We start from the raw sequence: 24,059 nt of genomic DNA on the forward strand, positions 1-24,059 counted from the left end.
GGACATTTGTCAGCTCTGAGACTCTGTAGTAATACAGTCTGCTACAAAATCATCCTAAAAATTATTGGATGCACTAGCTCTTACCACATGATCCTTCAGTAACTTTATGCTTTAGGATGTTTTAATAGCATTAAAGGGATACCCTTGCAGAGAGATTAATTTCCTCCTGTCTTGTCAGCTTTGTGAAGGCCAAAATTAATCTAGTGAAATGAAGTAACCTGCTGTGACAGAACCACCCCATCTTATTATACAGCTTTATCTTTAAGTCTATTGAATGGTTACTTTGAGAGATGCAATTCTGAAGAGGAGGAGCCATTCTATGCTGGTGGTAGGGTTTCCTACTTCCATTGTGCAGATGAAAAGTATGTCTGTGCATAAGGCTATAATGAATCAGGACCCTTGTCTTGTGACTTCACAATTTATTTTTTTTTACTTCTACTTTTATCTTTGAAAGAAACACATATTTTCTGCATTATTTTAAAGCTTTTCTTTCATGTTCTGCAGTTTGAAAAGTAGTCTCTGTTTTTCATTAGGTCATGGACAACTGTTTTTGCTAATTGGATTTTTTTTCCTCATCTGTTACAACTTTACTTTCGTAAACCCCATGTTTAGCAGTTGTGGGTTGATGAAGTATTTGCATATTGATTCAATTATGCCTATACTTACTTGCTTATCCTTATTTTAAAGATATTCTTAATTTATGTCCTTCTTTGGGGATTTTGAAGTTGGTAATTCCCTGAAGTTTTTCAGCTTGACTCCTTCTGGTATGTTGGTAAACTTAAGATATTTGCATAAGCTAAAAGCAGTGGTACTGATTTCCATTCACTGCTGCTCTAAATGTTAAGATATAAAACGGTTATTATGGTTTTGTAGTCTTAGTTTACCACACCAATATTAGAAAAATTAATTGCTTTTCATCTCCTCTGTGTTCTGGTTAAGAAAACAGTGGCATGTGGAAGTTAATTCAGCAAAAGACAAAAAAGAGAGGAGCAGAGTGTATTTGGAGAGTTTAGGGTTAAGATATTTTTAGGAGACTTCAAGAGATTTCCTGGATATGGATTTTCTTTTTTTTTTTTTTTTGTGCCTTACAAGTTTGAGAAGTGCTGTAAAAGTCAGCCTTAGTATTCAAAGAATGTTCTGCTCTGCTTCTCTCAACAAGAAATAGGTGCACCCATGGGTACTGGGAGTGGGGAGACAGTGACCAGCTTTTTTTGTTTTGTGGATCAAGGAACTCTCCAAAGTCTGAGATTGCAGAGGGGTTTGTAAACTGATCATCTTCCCCTCAGGCACCTCGTGCTAATTAATGCTTGGTTTAGGCAGGATCAGTCAATGGTATTTGAAAACTTTTTGATGTTTGTTTTCCACCCCAAGCATCTCTCCATACACAGTCCTTACCAGGTGAGCAGCCCTCACTGGGTGAGCTGTCACTCACCATGGAGCTGGAAGGATCCAGGGATCCCCTCTCGCCCTCTGCTCCAGGCAGACTGTGTTCTTCACTGCTGTCTCTGCCCCAGAAGAGGCAGGGAGTAATGGGCTGCTCTCCCAAGGACATCCAATGGTCAAGCTGCTGTGGATCCAAATCCTCATCCTCTTCTTTAGGGTGTGATGCAGAGGTGGTGCAGAAGCAAGATGAATCAGGCACAAAACAAGGGAAAGCTTACATGGGCTCTTCTTCCCAGTGTTTCCACTGGCACCCTTATGGTGTGATCCCATACAACCAGAGGAGAGGAGACAACCAGGAAAACAGTGCCTGAAAAGGCCAGTGCCAAGGTGAATTGAATGACTAATTGCTGAAGAAGAGTGAGTTTTATTTATTAAGTGCTGGTGCCAAATTTCCTGGTCTATGTGCACTGTGCTGTGGTTATAACTATGTCTCATGATATTAGGAGATTGAATTCCATGTACTTGTGATTTTCTTCTTTGATTTGAGACAAATGTGTCTTGTGTCATCTTCATACGGTGAGAGGAGACTTTGCTTTTAGCCTGCTTTTACTCCATTTTTCTTTATCTGTCATGTTGTTTTATAACTCAATGTTTACTTCTTCCACACAGATGCGTCCTAGAGGTTTAGTTAACATGGGAAATTTGCAGCTCAGTTTGTTTTAAATTTCGGTTGAGATATACTGAATGGATGAGGTAAATCTCCAGGCACCACACATCTGGCTTACACAGGCAGTGAAACACACTGAGTGAAACTTCAGGAAATTAAAATATAAACTTCTCTGCCCCTTTTCCTGCAGAGGCTGGAGAGGGGATGGGGTCTGCCTACTTGCATATGCCTTTGTGGTATGTTAACATTTTGAGTACTGAGAGATACAGTGCACTTCTCTCCTCCTTGATCCTTTCCAGTCAGCATCACAGCTAAATGTGATGCCTTAGGATTTTTATGTTTGTGACCTGGGAGGTCAGAATCTTCCTTTAAGATATACCATGGCATCCAAGAAAGCTGATCATCTGGAAGTCCCCTGCTGGAACTTTTGCCAGCAAATTCTCTCATGTTTTTCTCTTCTTTCCCTTGGTGGGGGGGGGTGGGGGAGGGGGGGTGGTGCAGGGCATGAAAAGATTACTTTTACAGGAGGTCCCAGGTTTTAGATTAGAATGCCTTAAAAACAAAACTTCTCCAAAATCCCTTACATGAACACAGCATTTTGTTTTTCTGTCTTCTACATGAGAGAAGCAGCAAGTGAGCCTCATGCTAACTTCTCTGAGATTGCTCAGATGCTGTCATACTTTTAAATTGAACAAGTCTGGCTCTGTAGCATTTTACATACCTTTATGTGTGTACGTACATTCCACCTTGGCTTGGCGTTTTGTGATTAAGTCATATTATTTGTCCTATTTTGTTTCAGATTTCAAATGAAAACATATGAGAGAATATTGCACAATCAGGGAATAATTCACATTTTAAGCCCATGTGCAAAACAAAAATACAAAGAAAAAAAGAAGGAAAAAGAAAGTAAAAGCATAATACTGGCCACATTTTAAATTTCTGAATTAAAAATAGGTGTTTTTCCAGGTGTAGAAGGCCTATTTCCATAGAAGCAACAGTGGAGCAGGAATCATTACATGTGGGCAGCAGACATCTGAAAGAAAAGAACAGAGTGACAAATACACAGGCAAAGAAAATTTATTAAAGATCACAAATATCCACTAGATCCTGCATCCATATATTCCTACAGAGACTAAAAATCCTGTGCATTACATAATTAATGCAGATGTTGGCAAGCTTTTATAAGAGCCACTAATTCATTCATATGACTTCCTCTCTCCCTCAAGGGTTCTTATACTTGACCTGTTATTACTACAAGGTCTTTAACCAAAGAATTAAATCCAGATGTCTTGTACCTAGGTCTCCTTTTGTTAAATGTCCCTTATAAATTTTTTTTTATATGCAACAGATCCTACATGAGAACTTTCAAAATTTATTAAATAATTAAGGCTAAAAGGCTTCAAACCCAAGGGTTGATATAGACTAGAGGAGCAATAAAAGTATTATACTCACTGTGCTGGGAAACAATATTTACTCTAACTTTTTATTATCCTGGGACTGCAAACGTTTCTGATCAATGTTTAGGCTGGAGGTGAAATCTTTCTTAAAATACCTTTTTCTTTAACATAATTTTAAATGTCATGTAGTCCATTTGGGATATAGGTGGAAAGTTTTGTATATTGCTTTATTGGAATTGGCTTCATTGCATTGACAAATGTAGAAATGAAAAGAAACAGAAACAGCTTTGGGTAATTCTAAAGGGGATTTTTATCAGACACTATTTTCACTTGAGTCAAGTTACGAATTCTGTTTCCTAATTCTGTATGTTTTTGTTTTCAACAAGAAGGTTAGGTTAACTGTAGCACTTCCTGCAGAGTAACTGGAGCTGTCCAAAACCTATGGTTAACTTTGTATGTTTTAATGGGAAGAAATTACCATCTTTAAGTGTTGTTGATCTGTTCCTTGATTGGGCTTCTTACCTGCGTTGCTAGAACTGGTCTTGTTTTTGTAAAAATTCAAGTTTAGTCAATAGAGTTCCAAAGCAATAAAAGCAGAGAGGCAAAGGCAGATCTTATAGAAAGAGACTTTGTTGACATATGTTTCTTGGTTTGATTTTTTTAAATTATTATTTTTACATCTTTGTTGTTGTTTGTCCATGCTAAATAAGGAACCAGGATGTTATTCAGAGGAGTTTCTTTTCTTAAGGTTTGCCTTTTGGAAATTGCACCTTGAGTAACTGAATGGAACTGAAAAAGGAAACTCATTAGGCATTTTCTTATAAGCCAACAGTTTTATCCAAAACATTCCAGTGGAATATGGGCTGGTTTGTTGCCCCCCTAACTCTTCTCAGCTGAGTACTCTGCAAAAAAAAAATTAATCATGTGTTCTCTGACATAGCCACGACAACAGTTAATGCAGGAAATAAGGTTGGATGCTTTTAACACTAGTTAAGCCAAACATTACTTTTCTTATTTCTCGACTCACTCCTATTTCAAATTGGAATAAGTCAGTTCTGGTGAGTTATATTTAAAAGCATTGTGTATTTCAAACCATTTCTAGAAACATAGGTGGTGCTCATAGAAATGCTATGTCATGCTTCCTTTATTGCTCATAGAAGCACTTTTTACGGACATACGTTATCCCTTGTAATTCACGGTCTCAAAACATACTGACAGTCTTTATTTAGGTTGTTCTTCCCACATTTTAAGACAGGACAAGAAGGAGTACCCATGATGGAAAATGGAATGAGTTAAAACCTGCTTGGAAATGTAATGCACATTTCCTCCTCTTTGAAGAACTATTCTTCTGTTACAGTCAAACAACAGTTCTGTGCACTGATAACATAAATAAGGTGTCTAGCAGAGTTAATTTTTCTTAATTATGAATTGCATGCCTTTAACAGAATCTCTCAGCAGATTTGCTTGGCCAGAAGCTCATTTTCTATCATCAGAAATCATGCTGGCTCTCAGAGCAGATGGAACCATTTCTGGTTGTTTCTAATCTGGTTGCTGTTACTAGATTCCTCGGATTAATTTTTTGTGAGTTGTAGAATGCCATTTGGTCTGAAACAATAAATTTGTTCTGAAGCATGTTCCTTTCCTATCCCCCTCCCCACTCTTTGTGTATGTCTTAGCCATGAAGGCAATCATATGTTTTCAGTTCTGATGTCATTCTGGGTTTTTTTTCTCTCTCTTTCTCTCTCCTTTCAGTCCACAGCCATGAGTGAACCACAGTGCTACTACAATGAAACCATTGCCTTCTTTTATAACCGAAGTGGAAAATATCTAGCCACTGAATGGAACACTGTCAGCAAGCTTGTAATGGGACTGGGGATTACCGTCTGCATCTTCATAATGCTGGCCAACCTCTTGGTTATGGTGGCTATTTATGTCAATCGCCGATTCCACTTTCCTATTTATTACTTAATGGCCAACTTAGCTGCTGCAGACTTTTTTGCAGGGCTGGCCTACTTTTACTTAATGTTCAACACAGGACCCAACACTAGAAGACTGACTGTAAGCACCTGGCTTCTCCGTCAGGGTCTCATTGATACCAGTCTGACAGCCTCTGTAGCCAATTTGTTAGCCATTGCTATTGAGCGGCACATTACAGTTTTCCGAATGCAGCTACACACTCGGATGAGCAATCGCCGAGTGGTCGTTGTCATTGTTGTTATCTGGACTATGGCCATCGTCATGGGTGCCATACCAAGTGTTGGATGGAACTGTATTTGTGATATCACCCACTGCTCCAACATGGCACCGCTCTATAGTGACTCCTACCTGGTCTTCTGGGCTATTTTCAACCTGGTCACCTTTGTGGTCATGGTGGTCCTGTATGCTCACATCTTTGGGTACGTTCGCCAAAGGACTATGAGAATGTCCAGACACAGTTCTGGACCCCGCAGGAATCGGGACACCATGATGAGCCTCCTGAAGACTGTGGTCATTGTGCTTGGTAAGTGCTTACTTTGCCCACCCTGTTCTCCCTGCTCTGTTTCTTATCAGGTGATTTCAGTAATGCATGGTCAGCTCCTGAGGGTCAGCAGAATTTGGTAGACACTGGAAGAGGTGCAGACAGTAAGAACACCCAAAGTTCACTACTCTGACCACTGGGACTATCAGGCTTATTTATGGAAGTTGATGTGACTTGGTCACTCAGCCCTGTAACATGAAACCAGTGAAATTCCAGATGTAATGTGGTGGATTTTTGCAGCAATGCATGTTTAAAATCTTTTGTGGCAACCTATTATATAATGTTTGTCCTTTTGCCTTTGAGGATGCCAAATGGCTTCAAACTTCAAGTAGTACAGGGAAGGCTTGGTATTCCACTGAAGTATCTGTTGTCTCCTTTTTGCCACCTGAAAGGCGTTGTGTGTATTCATGTGAAATTCCACTATATGGAGAACAGCCAGGAGCTACGAGCTATTCACAAAAAGATTGTGTGTTAAGCAGGACTCCGTGTACCCAGTTCTATAGTGTTTGGTGCATTTGATAATATAGGAAAGAAGCATATGAGAGATACTGCTGTGCTTCAGCACACTGCTCAGGAGGTGCGTAGGCTTCAGAGCTTGGCATGAGGGAAATACCATAACATATTTTGGATTCAGGAGGTTATTGTAATTTTGTGAATAGTTTTACTTGGGTTTTATCTAGGGCTCACAGTTTCCATATGCAGAAGCACAGCCTAAAGGCTAAGTACCGTTCCCTGTTGATCTTCTTTGCTGTTTGTTTTGTTCTTTGTTCCTGCAGATCATAGTGAGCTGAAGGCAGCAAGGATAGTGCAGGTTGTCTCCTTGTCCCAATATGTGTTCTCACTACTACTCACTTCTACTGTTCTTCCAGTACAGTACATGGGTCTCCAGGTATCCCAGTACCCTGTTGCATCAGATGGTAGACCTAACAGTACATAAATACAATTGTTATGCAGTCCACAAAGCCCAAAACTTAGCCCCATTTTTCTCCTTGACATTATGGTTCCCATAGGTTTATGCTGTGACTTGAGCTTTCTCTTACAAACGTGGCAGAATGGTGGCAGAGATTCGGTGTGAGTCGCTGTGTCAACTCACTTTTTAGTTTAAGAATTTGCATGTTGTACTCTGATCTAGTGATTTGCTTTTTAACCAGAATATGAATTGTGCAGTCTGTTAAACCATTGATAAGATGTATTCCTCCACATCCTGCTCTTCTCTTCAGGGAAAGAAGTTACATGAGTTTTCCAAGGTTGGTGAAACCTCTCCTGATGTCCTGGTGATTCAAAAATCTGTCCTTTCCCATCTCCATGATTCTCATGGCAGAAGGCAAGATGAGGTTAAGCATACAAAGAAAATTTGGGTTTTGCAGTCCTCTTTTAGGAAACAGTTCTCTGTTTTCCTTCCTGAAGACATTATTGTTTATACAGTATTTCCTATGAGATTAAAAACTGGCTCAGACTTCAAAAGAAAACAAAAAAAAAAAAAAGGCAAAAGACTCCAAAAACAGCTACTAAAAAAGTGGATGGAAAATAGTAGGTACTTCTACCAATGCAATGTGGAGTTGTAGCAATAAACAATCACTGAATAAATAGCAAATGTCAGCTAATCCACAGCATGTAAGGTACTAGAGGTATGTGTATGCAGCAGGACGGATCCTTCTCCTGTGAGAAGAGGTCAGAGGGAAGATGTACAGGCCACTCACTCACTGTGGCCACAACAGCAGTGGTGTACAAAGAACATAGAGTGACCCCTTTTTTTCCCTAACAAGTATATTTTTTTCAGGTATTGTTCTAGAAAGAGTGAAACAACTCCAGGGGTTAAGAGGTATTAGCTAAACTGAAGGTGAGTTCAGTTTAGCTGCAGATATAGTTCAGTAATACCTCTGATTCCTCATAAAGGTGAGATTTTTCAGGACTGCAAGTGGCACATGTTGAAGCTTTCTTCAAAATTCAAACAAGATCTTATTTCTCGTTACTGCTGCACTTCATTCAGTGTTTCGCACATGCTGTACTTAAGTATCTCTTCTAATCTGCATAAAATACCATTTGCAGAAAACAATAACTTATTTTTTTATGAAATCTGTTCAAAGGAAACAAAAATGCTCATAGGTTGTAACATTCTTCATCATTTTTGCAGCTTCCATCTTGGTATTATTTTGCAAAGGGATTGGATTTTGGTTGAGTTTGTTTTTTTTCCCTAAGCAATGTGGTTTCTAGAGGAAAGCAAGAGGAGGTCAGTCATAGGCTTGTAGTGTAAAGAAGCAGCAGTGCTTTCACCTCCTTACCACCTGGGAGGCACAATTGCAAGATAAAGATGGTTGGGAAACAGCTGTGGGCTTGTTGCGTAAATTCTTTTAATTTAAGAAATAAATAAAGAAAGAATAGACTGAAGTCAAGAATTAGGCTTTGGGGTAACCACAGAGACTATGGGGGAGTTAAATATTTGTGCATCAAGGTGTTACCAGACTGCTACGTACACCATGAGAAATTTTCATTAGTTGCCATCAGCTGGGGAGTACTATCCCATATTACTGAATTTGCACTTCAGGGGAGGATCGTTTTGTGGTTCTAAAGAAGAAAAGCTAAGCATCACTTCAAAGCACTTCTGGGCAACAGATATCTCAGATATCAGCAGGTATCTCTCAAGCAAACAGTGTGGTCAGCGTGTTGATCAGGCCGGTGTGGTGGTGCTCTATCACTGTTTGCAGTCTACTTGTAAGTCTGGCTTAAAGTTTTCTTAAGCAGAAGATTTAATTTCAAGGGTCATACTTCCTGAGTGCCTTCTTGGCACTGATGGAGCAATTTGCTGAATTTATCTCATGTTATCTGGCTTTTTCTGCATCAGTGAACCTCAAAAACATGGAGGAAAAGAACCCCTGCCTTTCTTAATGGTGCAGATCAGGGTAATAATGCATTACTCAATACATTGGTTTGAGACAGAAACCAACTTTTTGCAGGAGGTGAAGCTGGGAAGGAGAGTAGTTTAATCTGAAGATGCCTCTCCCTCCTCTCTTTCCCCACAGTCGAGTGGGGAAGGGAACTGGTTTGTGTCAGCCTACTTTACACAGGAGAAGACATTTCGTTTTGGAGGCGAGGGATGGTGCCCTGGGATTGAAAGGAAAACAGAACTGGGGCTCTGGGTAAACCTGTGTGTTGCACCTGTGAGCACTGGCAGAGGAAGGCAAACCATTCCTCATTTTAGAATCTTTTTTAAGATGCTGCTCAGCCGTAAGTAACCCCATTGTGAATTGAGCAGCAGTGAATTGTTCATTTGACTTTTAAACTTCCATAAATGGGTGTTCTGGAGTTGTCCTGCTGGCTGTACTCCCAGGCAAAGCCATGCTGCTGCTGCTGCAAGCAGAAGAGCATCTTTTCCCCTGTCTGCATTCTTACTGTGTTTGTGGGGCAGGAGGGGGAGGGAATAACACAAGAGCGTCTTCTTTGTTAGCTGCCTAACACAGCCTGCCCTCCTCATGCCTTGCTGCCTTGCTCCAAGAGGAGAAGAGCTGCCCCAAAGGGGTGCAGTCCTCCAGGCAGTGATGCTGTCAGCATGTGTGGGGAGGCTGCCAGCTGCCTCTGACAAGAGGGTGATTGTGTGGGGAGGGCTATGGCTGCTTGACGCAATGACTGGAGCAGTCGGGATCTGGTACACTGCGTCATCCCACAGAGCGGGTGGGATGCTGAATCCTAGGAATGAGTCAAAAGCAGAGAACAGATCTTTTTTTTTTGTTCATGCCTTCTTGTTTTTTTCCTTGAGTAAAATAGTTTAAACAGAAGGAAGTGATTTCATAGCTGAGCCTTTTCTTTTAACAAGGCTGCTTTTGAAATCTTTCAAAACTAACAAGGAACATAAAGCTCTTTCTCTAAACCATGTCTTTCCTTTGCATTGGAACTAAGGAAGGACTGATCTGTGTACTGCACATAGCCATAAAATCATGTCTGGTTTGGCTTGCAGCTCAGTGACACTTTGCCTTTCACCATCACCATGTGTTCCCTTTAAATGAGCAATCAGGGGACTGGCAGAAACTGAGCAGATACGTCAGCTGAAACTTGGAATCCTCTCTTCTGTTCTCCACTTTTTCTCATGTTACATTTAAAGACAAAGCTAAACTATTTTTCTTGTGGGGATCATAGTTAGACTCTGAAAGCATTTGTGTGGGCTGGTTGTAAGTTTGGCCCAAAAATGGATGACAGTATCTAACTATTGTTTTAAGAAGTACTGAAAGCACCAAATTAAGGATTTCAGAACCCAGGCCTGGATAAACTAGCTCTGGTCTGGATTTCCTTGTCCTGGAATCAGTCATGAAAGGCTAGGGTCTTTCAGGTATTTTCAGGTGCATACCTATATCTGTAGAGAAGTACTGGCTTAGAATGTTACAGCTGGAAAGTTAGCCTGTATTTCTCCTGCCTAAATGCTGATTAAATATCCATCCTAATTTGTCACATCTTGTTTTTACAGTATGGATAACTCTACCATATACCTTCATATGCATCTTTAGGCATTCCTCTCTATTTAGAATTTAGACAGTGAAATTGTGATACTGAGGGTTTATAACTGAATTTCAAATAAGCACAATACCAACAACCCTTCTTACTTGTATTTTACTAATCCTGATGATTAGCCTTCTATGTTGGGTGAACTCTCAATGTTGTTTGGCCAAAATTAGGCATGTCTGTTAAACCAAGAACCACAGCTGGCCCCCAGGATGCAGGAAGACCAAACAATGAATTCAGAATTGTTTACCCTTTATGTTCCTGGAAAGTAAAAAGACACTTAGGACTTTCCTGCCTGTAGAATCACCCACTTTGTTTGCAGGAATGTGGTTTACTCTGTAATATTGGGAAACTAATATGGCCACAGATAAAAAAGGTGAAGGTTCTTCATGTATAAACTTTGAGTTTGTATAAATTTTGATTTAAAGGAGACTCACTGTGTTTGAAGACAGTTCTTTACTTATTATAATGAAGAAATAAATGTAAGAAAAACATCTGGAAGTTCAGTATAAACATCTGGAAAGGCAGAAAAAAGCAACAGCTTTTTTCCTGTCCTCTGCAGCAGTTATGAATTGCATGAGACTTATTTTTGTACTTTTGTAGCTTTTCTTTCACATCTAGGTACCAAATGGGGTTGGAAAACAGCACAAAACTGTTAATGCACGAGTGTCACATATGCTGTAGCTACACTGTTGAAGCAAATAAAGTACATTATTGATAACTTTAACTTTTCTGAATGGTTGTTTTGACATGCAGTCTGCATCTTCACTCCCTTTTTCTTCTCATGCAGTAAAAGCACTTGATTATCAGTAGAATAGAAAAAGACTATGAAATAATGCTACAGCCTGACTGACAGCACATGGTGTTTTGACAGAGGCATGTCTTTATTTTCATATCCCTCATGCAGCATCAGGTAATTAACTGGAATGGTTTAGCTTTGTTTGCCTTAATACTTAAACAATATGAAATACATTTCATCAGTTACCAAGGCTGTGGTCCTGGACTGAGATGAAGATGATCATGTCTAGACAGAGCTTGATTATGGTATCGCTCAAACTTTGACAGACCTTTCCTGCCCATGGAAGCATCAGCCCTCTTAGAACAATGCAGCTTATAAGATGATCTTTTGGAGAAGCCAGGGTTTAACTCTGAGCCCAGTGACTGTAAGAAGACAACCTATTTACCTCCTCCTTGAAGAGTCCTGCTGCTGTTGAGAGAGATGAGCTTTGCAGCATTTTTCCTAAGATGATTGAAATTGAGGATGTTGTCTTAGCTTGGGGATGTCCTTCCATCAGGTAGCAGTGGCCTCATGAGGAGAAGAACAGCATCCAGTCAGGTGTTTTTCCTTGTAATTATTACATTTTCCATAGAGAGTTGGGCTGGGCAGTAATATCATGCTGGAGTTCAGATGAGAGCAGCATTTTTCACAGCTTCTTATCTGGAAGTGGTGCAGTGTGAAGCCATAAATACTGTGTTACCCTGTGGTCTGCACAGGGGTCCATTTCGGAGTCACCAACCCTGCCTGACCCCCACGTCACAGAAATGCCGCTTGTGTATTGATTTAATCCTGACAGAAAAACAGGGCAATAAACTCTGTAGTTGGTGAAGGCAATACAAGTCTGAGCTTCAATGACTTTCTGTTCTAGCACACAGGTTGCAGTTATGTGTAGTCCCAGTGTTTTTAGATCAGTATATTTTAAATGTGCATAAACTGTGAATTTAACCTTACAGTCAATTAAACTGGGAAATTGTTGCCGATGACTGTAGCTTAAATGAAGAGCTCATAAGTTTAAAGGATAAAATCTTGTTTCATAGTATGGAGAGCAAAGGTTTTTAACAAGTGCTTTCAGAGATGCAGTGTGACAGCAGTACTTTAAAGCTGTATCATCAAATATTTGCATGAAAAAGTGAAATCTTGATTAAAATTATTATTTGTAGTACACAGTATCTATCCAACTGGATTTTGGATGACTTGGATTTCTCCCTCTTCTCCCTCTTCTCCCTCTTCTCCCTTTTCTCCCTCTTCTCCCTCTTCTCCCTCTTCTCCCTCTTCTCCCTCTTCTCTCTCAGCCTTAGGAGTAGTTCTGATTGCTTCTCAAAAGCTTCATTGAGGGGAAAAAACATGCAGTTTAGGGAGATGGTGGTTTCCAGATCTTGCCATTTCTACTTATTTTGTATTATGTATTATCGTAATGGTTTTGTTGTTGTATTTTTTTATTTCCCCTTAGTTTTTTAATTTCCCCTGCATCTTAATGACATTTTAGAATTGACTTGAGTAACAGCATACTTATAGCTTGTCAGTAGATGAAGGCAAATAAAAGTCTTCATATTATTGCATATATCTGTTAGAAGGTTTAAATGTGAAATCATTCTGATTTAATTACAAGAACTTTTAACTTTTAGTCAGTGATTTGTAACAAGTGTACTAATATTTTTATGTTTGTAAATGTAAATATCTGTATTATATTTTCTTCATAAATACAACTTGATCACTATATTAGACAGGTCTAGCACTGTTTTCTAACAGGAAGACAAATTGTTAAAAATCAGTCAAGTTTTCTTTTTCCAGTTAAAATAATGGAGGCATGAAAACTTGCCAAGGATCTATGTACAATATGTATGTAGTTATGCAGTGATTGTAGTGTGTTTTAAATTTAACACCCTTTGAAGGATTTTTCTTGATTGCTTGAAATATTTCATGCTGCTGGTAAAAGCAGTACTATGTGTGCTCTGTTTCAAAATCTCAGACACTGATCATTTTTATTGTCATTTATAGTCCAGCAAATGAATTCTGGTGGATCTTCTTGAATTTTTTCTAGTAGTCCCAAACAAAATCTCTTCCTGTTACTGGCTGGCTGGTGAGAATGCTGAAAGGAAAAATAATAAGGAAGCACGGGATCTGGAAATTAGAGTGTGGTCAGTTTGTTTGTATGATAAACTTCATAAGTAGCTTTCTTTTCCAAAAGAAGCCCATGCAAACTCCACTTGATGAAGCAGAAGTTGCTGATGCCTTGTATCCAGGCAACTCTCTCTGAACCCAGAGTATGGCTAGATGTGTAGAAAGTCTCATTCTAAATGTTTTGCTTAATTTCTTCACTGACTCTCTCACTTAATGTTATTGCATCCACAATTAAAGCTGATACATCTCTGGTAATTGTCTTTTCTCTAAACTATTGCAGATATCCCTATGGCATTCAATGCTTTGCACTGGGGAATCCATTTAGAAGTTTTCTCCTTCTTTCCCCCTTCAGTTAAGAATCAGAATTATTTATTTTCATTCAGAATCCTTTGAAAATGCACTTTGAGGACCTTCCATCATTTCCCAAGACAGGAAAGTTGTTTTATTTTATTTTATTCTTGAGAGGGAAAAATGTCTCTAGTAAATACATTCCATTAAGTATGATGAAAATGAGGCCTTGTTTAATAAAAGTCTTTTCCCCTGACTTCAGTATAATTTATTCCCTTTTCAGAGAAAAAATAAATTTAAAAGGCAGATGAAAGTTCTCTTCATTTTTCCAGAATGGCCAGAAAGGGGTAAACTTTAAGTAGTTCTTACACTTCACCTTTTGATTAGAAAAAAATTATAAACAAAAAACTAATTCTTCTTGCTTGCATAGGTTTTGACCTCTTCCAAGAAGCTTCTAAAAATTAATTGCAATGGCAAAAGTAGGTATATTTCTCAACAGGCCCTGAGAACTGATTTTTATTTTCCTTTAATTTAATAATAGGATTTAGAAATCACACCTTGACCTTGAAAAGTATAATCCAAGATTTTCACTTGGATCCAGGTAAAATAACAAAATGCTGACTAATTAATGATATTCGCTTACTGAAAATCCACACCTAATCAAAATTAATTGGTAACCTATCTTGCCCTGAGATTAGACTCCACTTAGTAGTGCTATATCCACGAGTAAGTAATCATCAACCTGCACTTCTCCAAAACAATGCAGATGGGTACATGGGACATGTGCCCTAAAACAGAGACCTTGGTAAACTTTGCTGAATACCCAGGGCAGAAATTGTTACCAAGAAGAAATTTTGAAAATCAGCATGTACAAGAAGGCTTATAGTGAAATGTCAGCACATGAGCAAGTCTTGCTGATCTCTCAAAATTTGAGAATTTTGAATTTTGAATTTTTTGGAAGAGAAAATGGGAATCCATCCTTTGTTTAGAAGAGGCAACAATAGTGCTTTTTAAAAATGGCTGCTCACACATAACATAACATTTTTGTCTTCTAGAAAGCACATAGTTGCATGGAGAATTTGCTTCTAAATGTTTTGCTTATTTTTTTCATTCTTTTTATGAGTTTCCAGATTATATTTCTTGCCCCCTCAGCTAAAACTGATACATCTTTGGCAACTCCTAAAGGAAAGCATTTGCAGTCTGAGGTACAGGGTAAGGTCCAACTCCACCCACTGTTTTCACCTTTGTGATACCATTTTTCTTTCCCATGTTTCAGCAACCACGCAAGTGCTAAGTCAAATTTACAGCTAGACCTCAGCTTCAGAAATTATGTGAACAAAAATGCCAGCTGTTATCTAGTCTCCTTGTAAAACTGCATTCAGTGAGGCACTGAACTCTTGTTTCCACCAGTGGAAAGAAAACACTGATAACAACAGACTCTTCTGTGCAAGAGAAGCAGTGGTCCTCCTTCTGCATTGCTTCATTGCACATGAGCAGTATGATTTAGTATTCTGGGCTTGTTTTTCCTGGGATGATCCATGAAAACAGAAGAAAATAAATTTTAATATCAATTTATTTTTGCCTTTATAGTTTCAATGAAACTATGGCTCTTAACATCATATCACAGAGTTACTGCTGATGGCAAAACTTGCTGAGACATTTGAGGTACAGCAGCCAGTCAGTGCAGTGGGAAATGGTCAGCAGTAATTGATAGCTTTCAGACAGCAGCCATGGTTCCATTCTTCTAGCCTCAGCATAAAAAGAATGGTCATCAAAAAGCCTTAGTTTCTGCATTTTTTTAAATAAAGGTATTTAGAATCTGAATGTGGAAGGAAAATATGATTTTGAGTTCTTCTGGTGGCAAAAGAACAGCTTCCTATTTTCATGTTTCATACTCATGGGGATGCTGTCACTGAGCTCATTGGTGGACTACTTTTGCTTTCTTTTTTTTTTCTTTCAAAGATATTTTTAGGGGCTTTTTCTTCCTTTTTTTTTTTTTTTTTTTTCCCAGCTGGTCCACTGTAAGTTCTCTCAAACACTTACACATTTGATACCCATCTTTAAAGCTGGAAGCAGCAATCACAGCAGAAGATCCCCATCCTTTCTGTAGTTCTTCTTTGGGAAAACTTTGTGTCACACTTCTACTTTCCTTAGCATAAGAAAATGTCTCTGAAATTCATTTTCCTCTATCCATATGGGGAAAATGCTGATACTATGTCCAAGTGTGCTTCTTGTGTAGTGTGACAGGTCTGCTGCTGGACACATACCCTCTCCCATCAATGCCTAGAGAACAGCAAGGGCTTAGAATTTGTATGGAAGGTCATGAGACTTTGGAAGCTATGACATCATTTGTAAATCTGAGGTACTTAGTTTCCATGCTCTGGTGTTATCCATCAGTCTGTGCTACTTAGTAATGTACTGGAGCAAAGGGAATTGCTCTAAGTGAAAATCCTTGATTTCCAAACCCACTAGCAAACAGGAGGAATTTGAACAGGGATTAGTGCTTTGAAGTTTGTGGATAGGGTGGTATAAAGTTTTGCAACTGGGCAAGTGAGAACTTGGTCTGTAAAACTGCCCGAGACATCTCTGCCATAGGGGTGGCCATCTGCTGCTGTTGGGAGAGTATCCTCTTGAGGGTTGCAGAGGTTGAAGTAATTAATTCCTTGATATTGGTGTTAAAGGCCTATGAGGTTACTATAAAGAAAAAAGGTTGTGACAGGTTTGAGAGGAGTGAGAGAGTAATTCTGTTGCATTTTTTTTGTGTTTGAGTAAGAGCTATTTGCCTGGGCCTTTCTGTTTTAATAAAGTACTTGGTATCTGATTACAAGTTTGTTAATATAACCATAGATATGCAAGAACAGTTAAGATTTTTGAAATATCTTCCTTCATTAAAGAAGTCATCTCCTGAAGAAAAGGGAGGGGATTTAGCTGTTGAAAGGAGGAAAAGCTGTCAAGCTCTCCTGGATTCTCCTTGTTCTTCTAAAAGCAGTTTTAAGGGAACTGTTTCACATCTTCTGGTATTGAAATAACCTTAGAAAGAACTTGTTCTGACATATGGCATTGATAATTCTCGTTTTCTCTTGTTTTAAGTTGCTTTAAGGTGCTCATTTTTTACTTTTCTAGAAAAGTACAAGAAGTAATTTAGAGATTAATTTTCTAAGTAAAAGCTCGGTATATAGAAAGTAAAAAATATTGTGTAAAACTATTGTAGTTTTGTGGAATGTTTGCTACTTTGTCCACAGACTAAAGTTGAAAATGGTTAGATGCCATGTTGGGGGATATAGTTCTAAGGGTGCACGGTGCCCAAGGATCATTGCTGGCAGCTTGCTTGCTGTCTGATACTCAGCCTTGTGAACACACCTGGCCTTCCAGTTGCATTTTGTATTTACCCTCCTTCAGCAAGGAGAGAGTAATATCAGAGTATGTTGTAGCTTAACTTCTTTCCTATTGTTGTCACATACACATACACAAAGAAAAAGTAAAGTGAATGCATATTGGTTAATAGACTCTAATGCCCCTGTAAACCATGGTGACTGAATATGGTCCTTCATTGAGGGTGATCTGCATCTGATCCTTGACTATTTAGCCAGAGTTCTGCACAAAATTAGTTCTGTGAGTTTCTGTCTTTCTAGCAGAAAAGCTTGGCTTAGTTTACTCTATGGGGAGGAGGGATCAATTTCAGTAAGCAAACAAAGCAAAGTACTTAGCTTGAAATAAGTAATGTAGCATTCTTTGGAAGAACTTTCAGCCAATTCACCCATCAAATACCTGAGTGTTGTACTCACCATGTGGAGTCCTGTTGTAGAGCAGAAGGCCTTCAGGTACACTGGCCTGGCACCATCAAGGAGGGTGAGAGGTGTGGATAAAGCCATATGCACTCCAGAAATACTAGCTTTTAAGCACATTCCAGAGAACACAGGACTGATTCCCTATGAGATTTTTCTTTTATTTAATTTTTTTCTTTTTGATTCTTCACCCTCCTGCCTCTCCTTTCCCTCTGTTCCCATCTCTCCACTCTCTATTTATAACTTCCTCGGTGTTACCTTGCCCTGGTTTGGCTGGCAGGCTGGAGCAGCACCTCTGACAGCCAGCTTAACTGTCAGGAAAATTTGTGGGAGCCTGAGTTGTCAAAGAATGTTCTGGGGCCTTCACAGTAGAGACCACCTTGTCCTGGAGCACTGGTGCCCTATCTCACATGCCTCTCTGAGCTGGATTGGGCAGCCGGACTGTCCTGGCTTGTGGCATGGCATAGAAAAGCAATTCCAGGCCTATTTCCAGAAAACAAATTGTAGCCACCTTCCTGCAAACCAGTATCATAGCATAACTATCCTGTATATAGAGATTTACTCTTATAAGAAAGAATGAATTTTTTTTCCTGAATTATTTGAACCAGGTTGTGAAATGGCAGGCCCATCTGTTCCATTTTTACCCTGCCAGTTCACCATTTAGGCCTCTGATTGATTTATCTCTCTGATTGTAGGAGAGAAGTACCTCAGTGGGAGGAGTATTGAGTACGTTGCGTGCTGTGTAGGCAACCATTTGCTTCCCAGCTTCCCTGTCTATGCTGATCCAAGAAAGGGGGACACCAGGATGTGAAAGAGCCTGCTGTCTTTGGCCACTGTCCAGGCACAGGTCAATTTACTATTGCTGCTGAGATTTTGGGAGTCTAGGGGTTGGGTTTCTTTCCTTGGATAGCTCCCTCTGCATCCGTGGGAGCTCAGAGAAACCAACCAGGGCTGACACACATCCTCTGGTTAAAGATGCAGAGGATACATGACTTTCCAGGGCTATAACCTCTCCTCAGTGGTCTGGGAAACTCAATATCAAAAAGATACCTTTTATTTTATTTTATTTTAGTAGTTATTGTGTACATCCAGTTCCTAAGTCCAGGACTTCATTGATCATCAGTAATTCAAGAATTGCACAGAAATAATGGCCGGTTAAGGTTTGATCCATAAGGAAATTGTACCTGTTTGAGTGTTTACCATTGGGAGGGATGTACACCCAGAGATGCAGCAGTTTTCTAGGATGCAGTGCATACAACAGTGCCTCAAATTCCAAAATCTCCTGAATTTAAAATGAGCTGAGAGAGCTGGCTGAAGCACAAGTTCTGCATTTGTCTGTATAAACACACGGATTTCTCCACAAGTACGGTTGAAATTTTAGCAGGGACACAAGCCAGATTTCAAACCTGGCCTTGACCTTGAAAACAGTGATGAAATACATTAAAACATTGACCACAAAGCATTCATAAGCTTTGTACTTTATGCACTTCACTTTAAAACAATTCACCTTTCTCCCCAAAGTTTGCAGAGTGGTCTCCTGCATCCACAGACTACCAAGAATTACCCTTGACTCCTACAGTACAGGGAATCTTGCAAAGTGTCTCTTGTGGGATGTCTTCATGGCATATTGAACTGTTGAGTGCAGATTTCCCTCAAAATAACGAAGAAAATATTATACTTGCCAAAGTCTTTATTAGAGAAGCTTGACATTCTTTTCATTTGAATTTTAAGTTCACTGCCTCTTTTTGCTGCAGTTGCTTTCAAACAGAAGAGATAAATGTCTAACAGATGCAGCAGTGTCACTGAGTGTTTTCCTCAAATGTATGTAAGAAAGAAGAAAGCACAAGTAAAAATGCCAGCCCAAGCAGAAAGCTTCTGATACTGTTATAAAGAGTTAAGCTGGATTTTTTTAATAGGAAGTAGTGTTAGTACAGTGCACAGGCTCTAGTACCCTGATAGAATTGCCTAAATATCTGCATGCATGCAATTTTTAAGGCAGCATTTTGCAGCAGTGTATTATGGTAGGGCTTCTGTGTATGCTGACATCTGTGATAAGTAAGAGATGTTTGTTGCCACATCTTGAAACACTATCCCGCACTTCTGTGACACAGACTGGCTGCTTTCAAAAAAATGAAAGAAGTCCATATACTTGGAAGATGGGTAGTGAATTTTTTTGTTGTTTAAACACCTCTATTTCTCACACCTCAGAAAAATGAAACACAAAGTTATTGGAAACACCAGGGACATTGCCAGCTTTTTAAAGACCTGTGAAAACAGTTGTTAGGCTAGCAGTAGGTTTGGAAACTTGATGAACCAACTTGAGAGGTATCAGTAAGAGAAATATCTGGAAATATTTAATGATTCAGTAGCTCAGTTCATGTATGATTTGTTCTTTAATTTAGATGGAGGACTTGTGTTAGAATATTTTCACCCTTTTTGATTAAAAGGTGTGTAGGCATATTGCATTTTGTGCCCTTGGTATAAGGGTTTACCAGGAGACCCCTTATTGCTGTGACTACAGCTGCCCTCTTCATGGCAGTGTCTTCTGGCTCCAGGACTTGCTTGGAGTTCAGAGCACTCAAGAGCTGATAAGGACACTTCTATGGTGCTGCCACATTAAAAGTAAGGCAAACCTTTGTGACACATGAAGATTAAGGAAATTTAACAGGGAAATAAACACCCCTGTGTTCCAGCTGGTCCTCAGATATCAAAGGGGCTGGTGGCGGTTGGGCTTAGATTCTGGGTCATAGATAATTCCACACTAAGTAACAGAAATACATAGGCAATGCAGCACTCTAAATCCAGCCATGTTCAATGAGCACTACTCTGATTACGGACTCACAGGTAGAACAATACCACACAATACACTGTAAGCCTACTCATGCCCAGTGAACCCTCACAGCCAGAACAAAAAGGTCTGATGGCATTCAATAGCATTCACGACCAGGTACAAAAGAGTGTCATTTCATGAGCAACAGAGATGTGGGTTCTTCTTGGATTGCTCATGATCAATACACTCTCTGTGAAAGCATGCTTGAATACCTAAAGTACAAATAACACAGATGACAAAAAATGCATTAAGTTGCAAGATGAGTATATGTGCTAGAAGTGTGATGACAACATAAGCTAGTTTTCTGAATTTCCCTTCATATAACACTTAGTATAGCTGAGTCTGACCCAATAGGTGTTCCTGTGGATGAGGAGATGTGTACAGCCCACTGACCATGCCTGGATACACTGAGAAAGGACAGCTAATGATAAAGATGGAGAGGTGGCAAGTTACAAACGGCTCTCTTCTGCCATAAAATAACTCTTGGGGTTGTCTCTTTCCACCTGGCTGACACATCTCAACACAACATTTCTCTTTTTTTTGAGTTTTTGTTGCGTCCATAAACTTTTACATGTGTCTGTTGCAGTGATCTGCAGTGCTCTTGCAGGCATTGCTACCTCTGCCTCTCCCTTTCCCTACGCTCATGGACAGTGCTCATATGACGACCTGGTGGTCATCTCACCTATATGGTCATCTCACTACTTATCTCAAAGCCTCCTGACAATGTCTATTGCAATCAGCAAACCAACTCATTTCTTTACTTATTGATGAGTTTGCTCTTGCCTGTGCACTGCACCATCTACTGTGAACATGTGAATTTTTGACTAAAAAAGGCTTGCATTGCAGCAACATTCAAGCTCAGACTTCACAGCTAGCAGCAGTATTTTACAGCCACAACTGAACCTTGGGAGATCTCTGCATTCAAGCCTTCTCCCATCAAGCCTGAACTCCTGCACAAAGTAACCCTTATGGATATAGGAATTAGTCTGTCATGCAGAATAAGAAGGAAGAGATGAAGAACATCCAGGCTGTGGATCAGTTACAGGTGCCCTTTTTGTTGTTTTTTTGTTTGTTTCTTTTATGAATGAAACATATAGCTGTATTTGCAGTAACTTGCTGCCAAACATGGAACACATCAAAGCCAGTGAACATCAAAAAGGTGCATTTCAACAGCTGCAGTTTTAATCTCTAGGGAGTTCCCCTGGCCCACAGAGAAAATATGAGATCCAGTACCATCTGAGACAGTAACACCGTTTATAACTTACTAGAGCTAAACTCTCCTGTTTGGGGAGGGTAAGAGGGGTCCAGCAATACTGCTTCTCCCCATTCTCATACATTCCCTTCCCCAGGCATACACATCTCAGATTTTACAAAACCCCATGGTTCAGGTAGTGATGCAAGCTTCTCCAGCCGTGGGTCAGGCGGGAGGAGAGCAAAGTTCACAAAAAAGCCATGTCAATAAGGGGGAAGGGTGGCTGGATTGTAACCAGGATGATATCTTGTGCCGTGGAGCATGGAACTCACCAACTCAAGAGACTCATGTGGTATTCCAACACTGCAGGCTTTGCAGAGTGTTCAGCCAGCTTTGCACATGAGCCCCACACAAAGTGGATTAAAGTAGCAGAAAGTGAAAACTGTCCTGCACAGACCATGTTACTTGCCCCACACCTGTAGCTTAGCCACTGCATTCTTCAAGGAATTCAAGGTGGTGAAACTTGAATGAGCCTTCTCTAATAAATGCAATTAAAGAAAAGAGGACAGACAACAAAAAACATAATTAATGACTGCTTGTTTTCAGAAAAATATATACTGGAAATACTGTGAAAGCAACATATTTGCAGTAGGTCAGTCTGTTCATAGCTACATATTTTCATGCTCATAGGTAATTAATGAGCACAATTACAATATCAGGGTTTGGATAGCATACAACAGCAAGAACACCAATGACAGTAAAATCCTTGTGGTGTCACTGGATGCCTAAGGAAAACTAAATGCTCATTATTTTGATGGGCAAATAAGTGGGCTTATCCCTTGTTGCTTGTCTCTCCTAGAAAACACCAGGGACAGAGAAATCTCTGCTCCTTTTCTCCCCTCATAGCTTGCAGAACAGTTAGAGCCCAGCAGATAGAAAACTTGCAGTGGTGGTTGGTTTAGCTCCTTATTATTTAAGGCACAGCTGTGATCAATCTCCAGGCTATAAAGTTTATAAGAAGGAGCTGGAAGCATGGGCTTTTCCTACAGCACTAAAATGGCCCCTCTGCCTTGCATTTGTCCCTCATTTAGCTAGCCTGACTTTGATGTGGCTGCTGCTCTGAACTCTGTAGAAAAATGAGAAGTCAGCAAGTATCACCAGGAACTTCAAATGAAGTCCAGCAAAATCTGATCTGAGTTTGCCTCAGGGCTTTTTCTTTATCCATCTTCCCTACACGCTGCTGCTGTGTTGGAGTTTACCTCAGTGTTGCTTGAATATTCCGTTGTTAAAACATTTTAAAAGAAAATAAAGTAATCTCTGAGTGGTGCCCTTCAAAGCATTGCTGAGTAGTTAGGAGAGTTTTAATCTTTTCTGAAAAAGGAAAAAATCTTTGTATTTCGTTTAGAACAGAGGTACTTCTTAGAAGCTATTAATTTGCTGAGTAGAAGGATTTTGCAAGCAATTTTCTTACAATGTACTAATTGCTTGTTTATCTCTTTTTTTTAAACCCAAAAATTCCTCGCTCTTTTTGCCTGGAAAGTCTCATTTTATCTCATGCAGTTTCCTGTTTACTTTAGGCACAAGCCTACAAGTATCTGGTAAAACAAAATAAAAAAACACAATCCTGGAGAAGTCTTTCATATTCATATATCAGCATGTCTGTCCCAAAAATAATCTGACTTGAACTACTGTGTGCAGTAATGAACTAAAACATCAACATGAACTAAAACTAAGAATGAGCCCACAGGTACTATTTTGGGGAGGGGGGGGGGGGGTGAGGAGAGGTGTTGGAGGAGGAGTATTGAGTGGAAGTGCTTTGATCAGTTAGCATTGCAATAAAACAGATTTCCTGTGTCCCCAGGTTCTGCCTCCTGGGCATGTGCTGGTAATATTGAGCAGTGCTGGTGGGCACAGCCTTTCTGCTTGGTATGGTGCATTTTTCTTTTAACATGGAACAGTACAAAGCTGGGAGTAGGGATTTGAGGAGGTGTCCTTTTTTTGATCCTCTCAAAACCTTTTTGGTCCTGTTTCATCCCTTCTGCCACTCTGTCAGTTTACTGCCTCCTCAGCCCCTTATGTGGACTGCAGACATGTGCAGCTGCTGAATGTAATGCAAGTGGAAATGGTCTTTGTGGTTTGGTAGCAGTCTTGGTCCTTTGCTTCCTCTTCCATCAGGCAACAACAACTGATGTGCACTAGTTCGGTTTTCTGTTTCACAATCCTGCATCCACTGTATTGTTTAAAGCAGGACACAATACAGTAGATAGCCTATGCAAACTAAGACCTTCTTCTAAGGACTGATAACTTTGCCAAAACTTCTTGTGGGTTTCCATAGAGTGTGGAGGAGTCTTTTATTTTCCTTTCAGAGGCTAGCTTTCAATGCAGCCCTAGTGATTGCAACTGTTTGGTTTTGCAATTGCTTGTGGGAATTGGTGGAGTTACAGTGTCTCCCTGCTTGTATGCTGTCCCCTCCCTTTGAGCAGACATCCCATCCCTGTTCACACGGAGAGGTCAGGGCAGCGTGCTCCACAGACATGCTTGGAGATGGCACAGGGTCAGCCAGAGGGGATTAGACAGTTATAAGGGCCATCAGATGAGACAGAACGTAT

The 24,059-nt window shown here is 39.8% G+C and overlaps 1 protein-coding gene across 7 annotated transcripts in view; it reads left to right on the top strand.

The window, feature by feature from the left end:
- Positions 1 to 24,059, top strand: part of LPAR1 (lysophosphatidic acid receptor 1) — a 114,021-nt gene that overhangs the window by 32,599 nt on the left and 57,363 nt on the right. For 3 of the 7 annotated variants that reach the window (XM_054003038.1, XM_054003036.1, XM_054003037.1), the window contains exon 3: positions 5,200 to 5,947. In XM_054003038.1, coding sequence (XP_053859013.1) covers positions 5,200 to 5,947 — 748 coding nt within the window. Of the gene's footprint in view, positions 1 to 5,199; positions 5,948 to 7,116; positions 7,213 to 7,745; positions 7,806 to 11,059; positions 11,131 to 11,246; positions 11,370 to 11,521; positions 11,986 to 24,059 lie in introns of those variants that run through there. The other 4 variants (XR_008441223.1, XR_008441224.1, XM_054003040.1 and 1 more) reach the window with 4 other exon arrangements.

The sequence above is a fragment of the Vidua macroura genome, chromosome Z (genome assembly GCF_024509145.1).
Source record: "Vidua macroura isolate BioBank_ID:100142 chromosome Z, ASM2450914v1, whole genome shotgun sequence".
Lineage (NCBI taxonomy): Eukaryota > Metazoa > Chordata > Aves > Passeriformes > Viduidae > Vidua > Vidua macroura.